General features: G+C 44.3%; 1 protein-coding gene across 7 annotated transcripts in view; it reads right to left on the bottom strand.

The window, feature by feature from the left end:
• Positions 1-541: 541 nt before the first annotated feature.
• Positions 542-12,819, bottom strand: part of TMEM219 (transmembrane protein 219) — a 48,894-nt gene continuing 36,616 nt past the window's right edge. Inside the window, exons 1-6 of one of the 7 annotated variants that reach the window (XM_041748261.1) lie at positions 11,232-11,412; positions 9,847-10,048; positions 9,573-9,762; positions 3,445-3,674; positions 1,859-2,028; positions 542-642 (exon numbers count right to left, since the gene is read on the bottom strand). In XM_041748261.1, the coding sequence (XP_041604195.1) occupies positions 1,891-2,028; positions 3,445-3,674; positions 9,573-9,762; positions 9,847-10,011 (723 nt within the window). In that variant the 5' untranslated portion in view covers positions 10,012-10,048; positions 11,232-11,412 and the 3' untranslated portion in view covers positions 542-642; positions 1,859-1,890. The other 6 variants (XM_041748262.1, XM_041748257.1, XM_041748258.1 and 3 more) reach the window with 6 other exon arrangements.

Below are 12,819 nucleotides of genomic sequence, written 5' to 3'. Positions count from 1 at the left end.
AAGCTTTGAGGGGGCGCCAGTGGAAGGAAAGAAGCAGCCGTGATCTGCGCCTGCGTATAGGTAGCGGTTGGGAGGAGCCAGGAAGGAGACTTGCTGGGCGTGGAAAAGGCGGGAAAACGGACTCCTCTGGTTAGTAACCATACAGCCGGGACGTGGCCTCCCAAGTTCGAAGAATCTTTGCTGGGAAAACTCAATCCGTCAAACCCCTTCAGGAAGCAGGCCTCTCACAACTGCATGACCTAACCAAGGTCACACAGCATTTATGTCAAAGCATTCCCATGACCATACCCACCTGATTCTCTCAACTAGTTGAAACTATCGATTTTATTTCATAGAAGAAAACAAGACATAAAGTGGCAGTTCTGTGATCAAAATCAGGTGTTTTCCAAAGGTAAGTCACAATAGAGGACATAGCTGCAGCAATCCATGCCCTAGCCAGCCTGTATCCCAAACTTAAGTGTCAACAAGCAAAAGTCACTCAAACCTGTTTACCCTGAAATTCCCACTTCAACCGAATCCCCAATAAACACCCTGGGCAACATTGGGCAAAAAAAGACTTTTATTCCCCCCCACATTCCAGCTCTTCATGTTTTGTAACGTCTCTTCCAACTCAGAACAAAGGCTGGAGAAAAAGATTCACACCTGGAGAAAAAGATTGAAAACCAGGGCAGATGAGAGGTCCCTTGGGGGAAGCTCTGGGATGGCTGAAAACAGTGAGGAAGGAGCAGAGGAAGTGGCAACTACAGATGGGTCCAAGTGCTTATTGGGACTGGGTGAGTGGCTTTAGGACCCCAGGATCCACCAGGAGCCAGAGAGCTTTCCTTTCCCAGTCTACTCAGATCTAAGAAAGGCAAAGAGGATTCCACCATCTCCTATCCCAGGTTGGTGGAGCCTAGCCCTGAGGAAAATAAGCAACGTTGACCTTGAGTGGCCAGTTCCTCTGGTCAGAGCCAGAGGGTGTCTCCATTTCTCCCATGGCTATCTCCGAGGGCCCAGCAACCAGTTGTTGAAGCTGAGAACAGTTTAAGAATTGGGTGGTAACAGATAACTCTCAAATTATATGATGTCCACCTGACAGAGTGAGACTTTTTTAGAGAAATTTTTTTCCCTTAACGACCAGACACATGAACTAGTTAGCCAATATGTTCCCTGCCCACTGCTACCTTTTTGTGTTCCTCCAAAGATCCTGTTAGCAAAATCACTTTTTTCTAAATGTAATGAAGGCTGATGGAAAAGATAAAGCATGTAAAATTCTTGGGCACTGGGACATGTGGGTGGCTCAGTGGTTGAGAGTCTGTCTTCAGCTCAGGGCATCATCCCGGGATCCAGAATCCAGTCCCACATCGGGCTCCCTGCGAGGAGCCCGCTTCTCCCTCTGCCTGTGTCTCTGCCTCTCTCTCTGTGTGTCTGTCTCTCATGAATAGATATATAAATCTTTAAAAAATAAAAAAAAATGCTTGGGCACATACTATGTGCCTAGTAAATGGGCATCATCAATCCTTTTGCACTGTCCAGGATTAGTTTTACAAAATTTGCATCATAAAACTGGGTATCAGAATTTCAGGGCAAAAGCAAGGTAAGCATAATTCATATTCAGGATGCATCATCAAATCTGAACTCTCTTAACTCACCACTGTTGCCAAAAAGCTTGGATGTGAACTACAGGTATGGATGAATCTTAAAATCAGAATGCTAACCAAAAGAAGTCAGTCACAAAAGAATATGTATATTCCATCTACATAAAGTTCAAAAATAAGTAAAACCAAACCATAGTGTTTAGGAATGACTCTTATCACAGGTATACTTGCCACCCCCACTCCATCTCCTACTCCCACAGGACTGGAGCAAAGAACCTTACCTGAGAACAAGATGGGAACTAGGCCACTGCCCTCAGAGCCGGGTTCTAGACCAGTGGGACTCCCGGCGTGGGTGGAAGCACACAGCAGTGAAACAGCAGAGAAGGCCACAGAAGAAAAGCAGGAAGGAGCCCAAAACAAGCAGTCTGGAGCCACACAAAGCCAACTCCTCCTAAGGATGAGCAAAGGGGGGCAAGGAGGAATAAATGAGAGAGAGGGACGGTAGAGAATCTTCTCCTAAGGAGACACTTTATCCTAGGGCCATAGAGAGAAGCCCCCATCGGGGGAGAGGGCTCTCTACAGCCAGGGAACCAAAGGGAAAATCTAATTTCTATATAAGGTAACTGTCTTGATGGTATACGAACTGCTTTCTTGCCCAACCACTTGAAGTGAATCCCCATAATGTCTCCATGAGATAGGAAAGTTCCCTACTATCCACATTTTAAATATGCTCAAGCAGGGCCAGGTCTGGACACCAGTATTTTCTCTGATTCTAAGCTCCTAAGTGATGCTCCTTGCCAGGCTCTTTGGCAACGTGAAGGCAAGTACACAGCAGCCTCCTAACTGGTCTGTCTCCTGCACTCAGGCAGGCTCTCCCCACTCAGCACGTGGCCCCTATGGCCTGCAGCATCAAGTCGTAGTGTTTTAGCCTCACAACCAGGCCCCTGCATCTCTTCTGTCTCTTCCCTTCAGCCATTTCTAAGGCCCTCATCATGGAGTGCCCTCAAAGACTGAACACTTTTCAACTTCTAGGCCTGTGTGCTCATGCTGGTCCTTTTGCCTGGAATGTATTTCCTTCTTCCAAACGCCCTCTATCGCATTCTCTGCCCACATCTTCGTCCTCTTCAAGGGTCACCCTGAAAGGGCAGATAAAGCCTGGGAAGGCATAGGCAGTCAGAAGGCATAGGTTGCAATCCTGGGTCTGCCACTTAACCAGTTGTGTGGCCTGGGGCAATTCACTCCCTCTTTCTAAGCCTCTTTCCTCATCTGTAAAATGGGATAATAACAGCTACCTCAAAAGGCTATTTTAAGATCAAATGAGATAATGAACCTGAAAGCACTTTGTATATTATAAACTACTGTACACAATTCCCTTTCATAAATGCTACCTTCTCTGTGAAGCGCTCTCCATAAATGTTCAAGTTAGGGTTAATTGCTCCTTACTCTGTGTTTGAATAACACTTTGCTCACATCTCTATGATAGCGATTAGCCCATTCTGCCTCTTATTACAGCTTCTGCATTCCTTTAAAGTGGAGATCGTATTTTATTCTGTTTAAAGACAATCATTAATAGTAATAACTGTCACTCATCCGATCTCTATTACGTAGCAGGCATTGTACCGGGCACCTGACATTCATTCTCATTCATCTTTATTTGTTGGCATCATGAGGTAGTATTATGTTTTCCATTTTACAGATGAGGAAGCTGAGGCTCAGAGAGGCTCTGATGCTTGCTCAAGGTCATACAGCAAGCTGAGGCAGAATTATAGAGCCTGTGCCTTTTCTACTAGGTAAAACTGCCCCAAAGCCTTCGGGACAGAGCACTCAGCACGGCAGTCTATGAAACCCCAACAACCCAGGCTCTTACCGAGGTAAGCAACTTAGTGAGCACAAGGCCTTCGTGGCTCCAGACCCTTACACACTCCTCAGCCATCCTATGACTCAAGGTGGCATTTCCTGCTCCCTCCTCTGAGCAGGTTATGGGTGGCTGGCTGGAGGGCAGGATTCCTGGAGCAGCACTAAAATACATGCAGGTTCCTGGGGTCCTTTCTGTGGTCACCTTGGCAGTAATGAGGACCAGCTCTCCTGCAGAAGATCCTATGAGAGACATAGGAGAGGTGGTGGAAGAAGATGGAGGTTGGGGTGGAAGCCATCCATTTTCAGACTTCCATTCATTCCTAAGGCTTCCTTCAGTAACAGCCGGGTTGGCATTGAGTCTGTTCAATAAAGTACTCTCTATACCATCATTGTGTCGTTGAGAAAGGACAATAACTGTGTACCAATATAAACAAAAAGTGAATTATGTTTGCTTACAATCAATACAACAATCATGCCAATACTCACAAAGTTGCAGTGAAATGGGGTACAGATACACATTGCCAACATCAGTCTGTATAAACTAGTCTGTCCTTTTTAAGAAAGCAGTTCCCTGCTAGGTACCAAAATCCATGAAAAGGTTCACACTCCATTTCAAATTAGCAGGGAAAGGATGGGCAGCCTACTCAGTCAATGGCCTTGGGACAATTTCCATTTGGGGAAAAAAAAAAGTTAGACTCATCTCACACTATAAAATAAAGTCCAGAGACGCCTGGGTGGCTCAGCAGTTGAGCATCTGCCTTTGACTCAGGGCGTGATCCAGGGTCCCTGGATCGAGTCCCACATCGAGCTCCCTGCATGGAGCCTGCTTCTCCCTCTGCCTGTGTCTCTTCCTCTCTCTGTGTTTCTCATAAATAAATGAATAAAATCTTTAAAAAAAAAAAATAAAGTCCAGATGTGTTAGAGATCTATACAAACAAACTAAACAGAACAAAACCCAAAGAAAATACAGAAGAATATTTTCTAAGTTTAAAGTGGGGAAGGCCTTCCTAGAAAAGACACAAGACCTAAAAGCTTGAGTAAAGGACAAGAACAATAAACTTAACTTTTTAATAGTTGAAGGCTTCTCTATGATGAAAGATAACATAAAAAGTGGGGCACCTGAGTGGCTCAGTCAGTTAAGTGTCTGCCTTTGGCTCAGATCATGAACCTGGGGTCCTGGGATGGAGCCCTTCATTGGGCTCCCTGCTCAGTAGGGAGCCTGCTCTCTGTCCCCCTGCCGCCACTCCTGCTCATGCTCTATCTCTCTTTCTCTCAAATGGATAAATAAAATCTTAAAAAAAATTTTTTTTAAGTAACAGAATGGATGAAAATACCTATATATGTTTTGTAAAAAATTATTTATTTGAGAGGAGAAGGGGCAGTGGGAGAGATTCTTCAAGCAGACTCCTCTCTGAGTGGAGCCCAACATGGAACTTGATTTCACAACCCATGAGATCCTGACTTGAGCTGAAACCAAGGGTCAGATGGTTAACAAACTGAGCCACCCAGGGACCCCAAAATGCCTATATTTAATTAGCAAAAAGGTTTACAATCCAGAACATATAAGGATCTCCTAAAAATCAGGATGACAAAGACAAATAACTTAAAAGACAAATGAGCAAAGGATTTAAATGGGAGATTCACGGAGGCATGAATGGGGCCAATAAACCTACAAGAACATATTCAACCTTACTAATAATCAGAAGAAAGTAATGAAAAACAATCAGGTAATTCCTTTGTTCATTAAGTTGGTAAAAATTAAAAAGACTAATAATAACAGGAGTTGCTGAACATGTGGGGAAATGGGCACTCTCAATGAATGATACCTTTTAGAAGACAATGTGGCTGTATCTGTTGCAATTTTAAATGGATACAGATCCTGACTGAAAAGATGCCCATCAAACTGTGGACACTGCAGGGGTGAGGTGGATTTTTACATGTGTTTTGTATACTTCCATGTGGTCCAAATCCACAACAAAATGAATTTATCTATTAAAAAAAAGTCCATTCCCTTTGACTCAGTAATATCATTTATAGAAACTCATCCTAAGGAAAGGATTCAAAAGAAAAATGAAAACTATACCAAGATGTTTATTGTGACCACAAAAAATACCAAAACATAGGAAGCAACAGAGATGTTTAACACTAGGAAAAGCATTACAAATGATGGCCCAACCACTTAATGGATCACCTTACATCCATTAAAATAATAATGGTCAAGCCAGGCAGTAATAAAAAAATGTAAGTGAAAAAAGAGAAATACAAACTAGTATATAAATCATAAGAACTAAGAAATGTAACTGTAAAATTTTCTAAGAGAAACTCCCCCTTTCTCTACGTTCCCCAGATTGAATCAGTCACCAAGCCCTGTCAATCCACTGCCAATGTCTCTCTGGGATCAGTCCCCTTCTTTCACAGCACTGTCTTAGCTCGGGTTTTCACATTATCTTTCCATTGCAATCACCTCCTACCTGGTCTTCTTGCTCTGGACACGCTTCCACCAGGCAGTCAGCCTACAGAGTGTGATCTTTTCAAAAGAACAACAACAAAACCCTATTTTCCTGACTAAAATTTTGAGCTTGCCCAATGTACCAGATAAAGTTCAACTACCTGGGCCTGGCATACAAGATCCTCCAGAGGATTCTGTCTGCTTCCTCAAATGCATCTCTTGCACTCAGTCAACACTGCTTCCCCTGCACCAGTCAAACTGAACCCTTTGAAGGTCTCAAACATGCCAGTATGTTCTCCATCGCACGCCTTTGCATATGCTTGTCCTCCTGCCTGGAAGAGTACACTCTGAAATCTTCCTCAAGCCTCAGCTCAGGCACTAAATCCTTGGAAAAGCCTATCTTCACTAACCCTGCTTGACAGACTCCTGAGTATTCCCACTGTACCTTGTGTGCTACTTCACACATTGGAAGGTATTTACTTTGGTTCACATCTGTATCCTTGCTAAACTATAAGCAGCTTGAGGTGTCTTAGATATTTCTATATTCCCCATGCTTGGTACACAATAGGTGCTCAATAATTATTACTTAGATGATACAATCATAGGTGGATTATTTTTTATTTTGTCTAGAATAATCTTTGATGGTATTATTCTCTTTCTAACTGTTATGAAAAGGAAAGGGCTTGTTTACAGAAGCAGGACTTGAGAAGCTGAATCTAAAATTCATATGGTAATTAAAGGGGTCCAGACCCCTTTAATAATCTAAACAGTTTTTAAAAAGAACAAAGTTGGAGGACTTATATTTTCTGATTTCAAACTTAATACAAAGCTACGGTGATTACAAGTGTGGTGCTACCATGGATAGATACATATGTCAATGGACTAGAACTGAGAGTCCAGAAATAAACCTATATATACATCCATGGTCAATTTATTTTCAATAGGGCGCTGATACCATTAAAAGTTAAAGAACAGGGATGCCTGGGTGGCTCAGAGGTTAAGCGTCTGCCTTTGGCCCGGGGTCTGATCCTGGAGTCCTGAGATCGAGTCCCACATCGGGCTCCCTACATGGAGCCTGCTTCTCTCTCTGCCTATGTCTCTGCCTCTCTCTCTGTGTATCTCTCATGAATAAATAAATAAAATATTTAAAAAAAAAAAAGTTAAATAACAGTCTTTCCATAAAACATGCTGGGACATGGGGATCCCTGGGTGGCTCAGCAGTTTGGTGCCTGCCTTCGGCCCAGGGCGTCATCCTGGAGTACCGGGATCGAGTCCCATGTCGGGCTCCCTGCATGGAGCCTGCTTGTCCCTCTGCCTGTGTCTCTGCCTCTCTCTCTCTGTGTCTCTCATGAATAAATAAATAAAATCTTAAAAAAAAAACAAAACCATGCTGGAACAACTGGTTAGTCACTTGCAAAAGAATGAAGTTGGACCCCATCCTCACACCATTCACAAAAATTAACTCAAAATGGATCACGGAGCTAAATGTAAGAGTTAAAACTATTAAATTTTAGTAGAAAATATAGGGGAAATCCTCATGAGCCTGAATTAGGCAACCGCTGCTTAATCAAGACACTAAAAGCACAAGCAACTGAAGAAAAAATAAACTGGATTTCATCAAAAGTAAAACTTCTGTGCTTCAAAGAACACCATCAACAAAGTGAAAGGACAACCCGGAGAATTGGAGAAAAAATCCATATGTCATACATCAGATAGGGGAAAATATAAAGAACTCTTATAACTCAATAATTAAAAAACAAATCATCCAATTTTTTTAAAAGGCAAAACTCTGAATATATATTTCTTCTAAGATAGACAAAGAGGGATGCCTGGGTGGCTCAGCAGTTAAGCGTCTGCCTTCGGCTCAGGGTGTGATCCTGGAGTCCCAGGATCAAGTTCCCCATCCGGCTCCCTGCATGGAGCCTGCTTCTCCCTCTGCCTATGTCTCTGCCTCTCTCTCTCTCTCTCTCTCATATGAATAAATAAATAAAATCTTAAAAAAAAATAGACAAAGGTCTTATAAGTGCATGAAAAAAAAATGCTCAGTATCATGAACTATGCCAATCAGAACCATGGTGAAATACTACTTCCCAATGACTAGGATGGCTAGAATAAAAAAAGCCAGATAATAACAAATGTGGAGAAATTGGAACTCACATAGTGCTGGGGAGAACACAAAATGGTGCAGTCACTTTGGAAAACAGTCTGGCAGTTCCTCAAAAGAGTAAATATAGAGTTACAATATGACCCAGCAATTCCACTTTTAGGTATTTCATTTCCCCCAGGAGAAATGAAAATGTATGATCACACAAAATCTTGTATGTGAATGTTGACAGCAGCATTGTTCGTAATAGTCAGAAAGTAGAAACAATCCAAGTATCAATCAACGTGATGAATGAATAAATAAGATGTGGAATATCCATACAATGAATATTATTCAGCACTAAAAACACAAAGTACTGATTGATATGTGCTATGACATGGACATGTTATACTTGAAAGAAGCCAGCCACAAAAGAGCACATACTATATGAAATGATATGGGTAAAGCTACAGAAAAAGAGAGATAAGTAGTTGCTGGGTCTGGAAGGTTAAGAGGAAAAGGGAAGCAACTGCTAATGGGTACAGGATTTATTTTGAGAGAATGAAAATGCTCTAAAATTGATTGTGGTGATAGTTGCACACTTCTGTGACTATACGAAATTGTACATGTTAAATGCGTGAATTTTATGGTAAAGCTGATGTATATATTTTACAAAATAAAAAGAATAGGAAAAATTATCTCAAGTCTGTATATATCAGATACCTTCCTTTATTTTCATTTTTTTATCACAACATGTACACCTGGACATAAGAGACCCCCCCAACACACACACGCAACCTCACAAGAGAATCTTAGAATGGTAGTGTCGGAAAGGACCACAGAAGCCGGGGAGTTCCACCTTTCTCTCCTCTCTTTTCATTTCCCCAATTTCAGACAAGGAACCTGAGGCCAAATCTCATACAAGAGTCAATGGCACCCACTGACTCCCTCCCCTCCCCCCATCATTTTCCCAGGAGACTCTAAGCTCTGTGGGAATGGATGATATCTAATTTTTTCTGTATTCTCCATAGCACATAGAGCTGTGCTAAGACTGCCTGAGAGCAGGCACTCAAAACACTTGCTTAACTGAACAGAGTATGTTTCTTGAATATCCATGAGGAAAAAGAAGGTGCCTCTAAGAGGAGAAAGCAGTAGGGATGAAGAGGGATGATAAAGAACATTAAGTCAAATCTACCCCATCTTATCACACCTCCAAGATTAGGTGCTGAAAGAGGAGAGAGAAAACACAGGGAGCCCACATAGTGTCACTATGTTCACTGAAAGTATCTAGTCCTTACTAGAAGTGACGAAAGCCAAAGGATATTCCCAAGGTCACCAGGTTGGGGAGGTCAGAGACAGGGCCCACCCCTAAGTGTTCTGATCCTCAACCCATAGTCCTCCTCGATCTCACCTTTTTTTTTTTTTTAAATATTTTATTTATTTATTCATGAGAGACAGAGAGAGAGAAGCAGAGACATAGGCCAAGGGAGAAACAGGGTCCCTGTGGGGAGCCTGATGCGGAACTCAATCCCAGGACCCTAGGATCATGATATGAGCCAAAGGCAGCCGTTCTACCACTGAGCCACCCAGGCACCCTTGATCTCACCTTTCAATCCCATCTGACTACCCAGGACCGTGGCTTGGAATGTCTGTGTCTTGTTCCCTTCTGGACCATCTCCAAAGTTCAAAGTGGTCAGTAAGCCCACAACATGAGGGCCACGCCACTTCCCTGTGACTGTCCCATTCACGGGGCACAGGGTCAGCTGGCCAAAAGATCTCAAGAAAGAGACCCAGTCCTGTGTGCAAAAGAAAAGTGGGAGAGAGGTGAGAGATTAGCAGCATGTGCAAGCTTGTATGAAAAGGATGAGGAAAGTACTCACCTGGGGAATGTCAGGGCTGCGCAGGCCAGTTCTGTGAGTAAGGAGGAAGCCGCCGAGGCCTAGGCCTGAAAGGCCAAGAAGCAGCAGGATCAAAGTGGCACAGACCAAAGGCGGATGGTGGGCCAGACAGAGATGCAGGTTGTGCCCTGCCTGGCAGCTGCCCATGGGGAGGAGAGAGGTCCGGGGCTCCACGGAGAGCCTGCTGGAGGACAGGATGGACAAGAGCCTGCCAGTCAGAAGGCACTTACCCATTTTATTCAAAGGGAAGCTAAAGCATTGAAAAGACCAAGAACTTCCCCAAGGCCACACAGCCACTTAATGATAGAGCCAGGACAAGAATCCAAGGCTCTTGGCTTCCAGTGTTCATCCCCCTGCACCACTTAATAAATGTTTGCTGCATTTCATTTCTGAAGTAATCAAGGCAGAAGCAAAGCAGAACACACTGTGCTGGAGAAAGGAACCCAGAAGAATTGTCAAGGGGAGAAATTCAGGAAGCAGCTGTTCTGGGGCGAGGGTCTGGCTGAAGAGCGGTGCCATCCAATAGCCTAAACAAAGGAAGTGTCTGATGAGAACTCCACTTTGGAGCAAGACGGTTCAATCTGTATCCTCCTCTGCCACTCACTGGCTATGTTAGAAAAATCAGTTAACCTTTGTGAGCTTAAGGATCTGTGAAAGAACACCAAATAATGAAGACTAAAAGTGACAAATAAAGCAGTTTTGCATAGTATTCAGCCATGCAGGAATTCAACAAATGTCCATTTCCTTTCTATTTCACTGTGTCATACTGATCTTTAAAACCAGGTGAAGCAACGCAAAAAATACTGTGGTGGAAACTGAGGTTCTGGGGACTTTCACAGAGTGGCATGGCCAAGGTCTGAAATCCGTCTTCTGTTTGCCTTTTCCAAGCGAGAAGCGACAGCCTGATGAAAAGGAACATCTGGAAACCGGGATAAACATATGGGGTGGGGGGAGAAGGAGGGCTTCGGGGAAATGCAGGTGTCACAAATGCCCAGCCCCTGCCCTGCCTCCCGGCCCCACACGTCTGGAAAGGGGAAGAAAGCACGAACGAACGGGGAGGGCAGGGCCTGAGTTCAGCGGCTGGTAGTGCCCCCGGGCCTCCCCTCCCCCCGCAAAGCCCCTCCTGCAGGATCTCAACACCCGCAACATCCCTTCCCCGTTCTGCGGCGTTGGGTCCGCCTGCCGCTCCCTCTCACCGCTCGGAGCCGGGCGGAGGCCGGCGCCCCCCGCGACGTCACGCGTGGAGCAGCGAAGGGGCGGGGTCCGTGCCCCCCCCAACTCTATCCCCACCCACGCGGTGGGGATTCGCATGCGCAGTGTCTACGCGGGCAGCCGCCCGGCCCTTCCCAGACTGGGTGGGGGCGTACCAAGAAGGAATCCAAGGAAGGGGCAACGGAGAAGAAACTACTCCGCAATCGGTGAGCCAAAGGCAGAGAGGCAGAGGAGCTGATTATAGTAGGAACGGTGTTAGAACTGGAAAGCCTCACTCCGGAGACACTGGGGCATTTCAACGGGAATCGCGTCGCAGGCAGTTTTCTGTTGGCTCGTCCCCCTACCGCGCCAGTCGCACAGCCCAGCCGCGCCCAGGTTCCGGGTAAGAATTTGGGGTCCGCCCGGGGGCGGAACTCCAGCCCAAGGACTTTGGCCTTCCGGACTGTTTGGGTTCCGCTCCCCTCTGCAGGCCTAACGTGTACACCTCACGCTCGGCCGCGGGTTTTGGTGGACTCCTTAATGCTTAGGATCCTGTGGCTGCCAGACTGCTTAGTAGAAACCATCTCATTTCATTTTTGCCCATATTTTAGAGATGAGGACATCGAAGTCCACCTTACCTGAAATAGCAGAACGCATGGAGCCAAAAACCCAGGGTTCAAATCCTAACTTTGTGCCTGCCCCTGCACAAGCCATAACAGTGCTCTTTTGGGGGAACTGAGTTTGTTAAAGGGGGTTCAGCCCACCTACCTCACTGGTTGTATGGGAAGCTTACGAGGCAAAAGTGTGGGAAAACATGGGCCCAGTGTGCACTGAACACAACCGCGCTGGACAAATGCTTCTTGAAACAAAACCTCTACTGAGGCTGCGTTAAGACAGGGACCCCGTCATTCCTGTACCACCACCTCCTGCAAAATTTATAGCCCCAAACCCTTTCACATATGGTAAAATAATCAACAAGGGTGCCAGGACCATTCAATGAGGAAAAGCTAGTTATCTCAGCAAACCGTGTTAGGAAAACAATATTCTCATGTGAAAGAATGAAGTTAAAGCCTTACGTTACTCCATATACAAAAGTTAATTCAAAATGCACAAAAGAACTAAATGTAAGCGCTGATTGATAAAACTCAGAAGAAAACGGGAAAGTTTTGGGACATTGGATTTGGAAATGATTTCTTGGAGTATGACACTCAAAGCACAGACAACAAAAGAAAAAAATTAGGTAAGTTGGACTACACCAACTTAAAAATTTAAAATTTAAAATTTTACCAATTTAAAATTCCTGTGCATCAAAGGACATAACAGAGTGAAAAGTCAATCCATGGAATGGGAGAAAATATTTGCAAAGCAAAACTCTGTAAAGAGTAAATAATATACAGAATATATAAAGAACTCTTACAATGTAACACAACAAAATTCCTGGTTAAAAAATAGGCAAAGGACTTGAAGATATTTCTCCAAAGATATACAAATGGCTAATAGGCATACGAAGAGATACTCAACATTACTAATCATAAGGGAAATGCAAATGAAAACCACAATTAGGGGACGCCTGGGTGGCTCAGTGGTTGAGCCTCTGCCTTGGGCTCAGGGTGTGATCTCAGGGTCCGGGATGGAGTCCCTCATCAGCCTCCCTATGAGGAGCCTGCTTCTCCCTCTGTCTGTGTCTCTGCCTCTCTCTGTGTGTCTCTCATGAAATAAATAAATAAAATCTTAAAAAAAAAACCCACACAATTAGATAAAACT

The sequence above is a fragment of the Vulpes lagopus genome, chromosome 3 (assembly GCF_018345385.1).
Source record: "Vulpes lagopus strain Blue_001 chromosome 3, ASM1834538v1, whole genome shotgun sequence".
In the NCBI taxonomy this organism is placed as follows: Eukaryota; Metazoa; Chordata; class Mammalia; order Carnivora; family Canidae; genus Vulpes; species Vulpes lagopus.
This window is presented reverse-complemented; position numbering and strand designations above follow the sequence as displayed.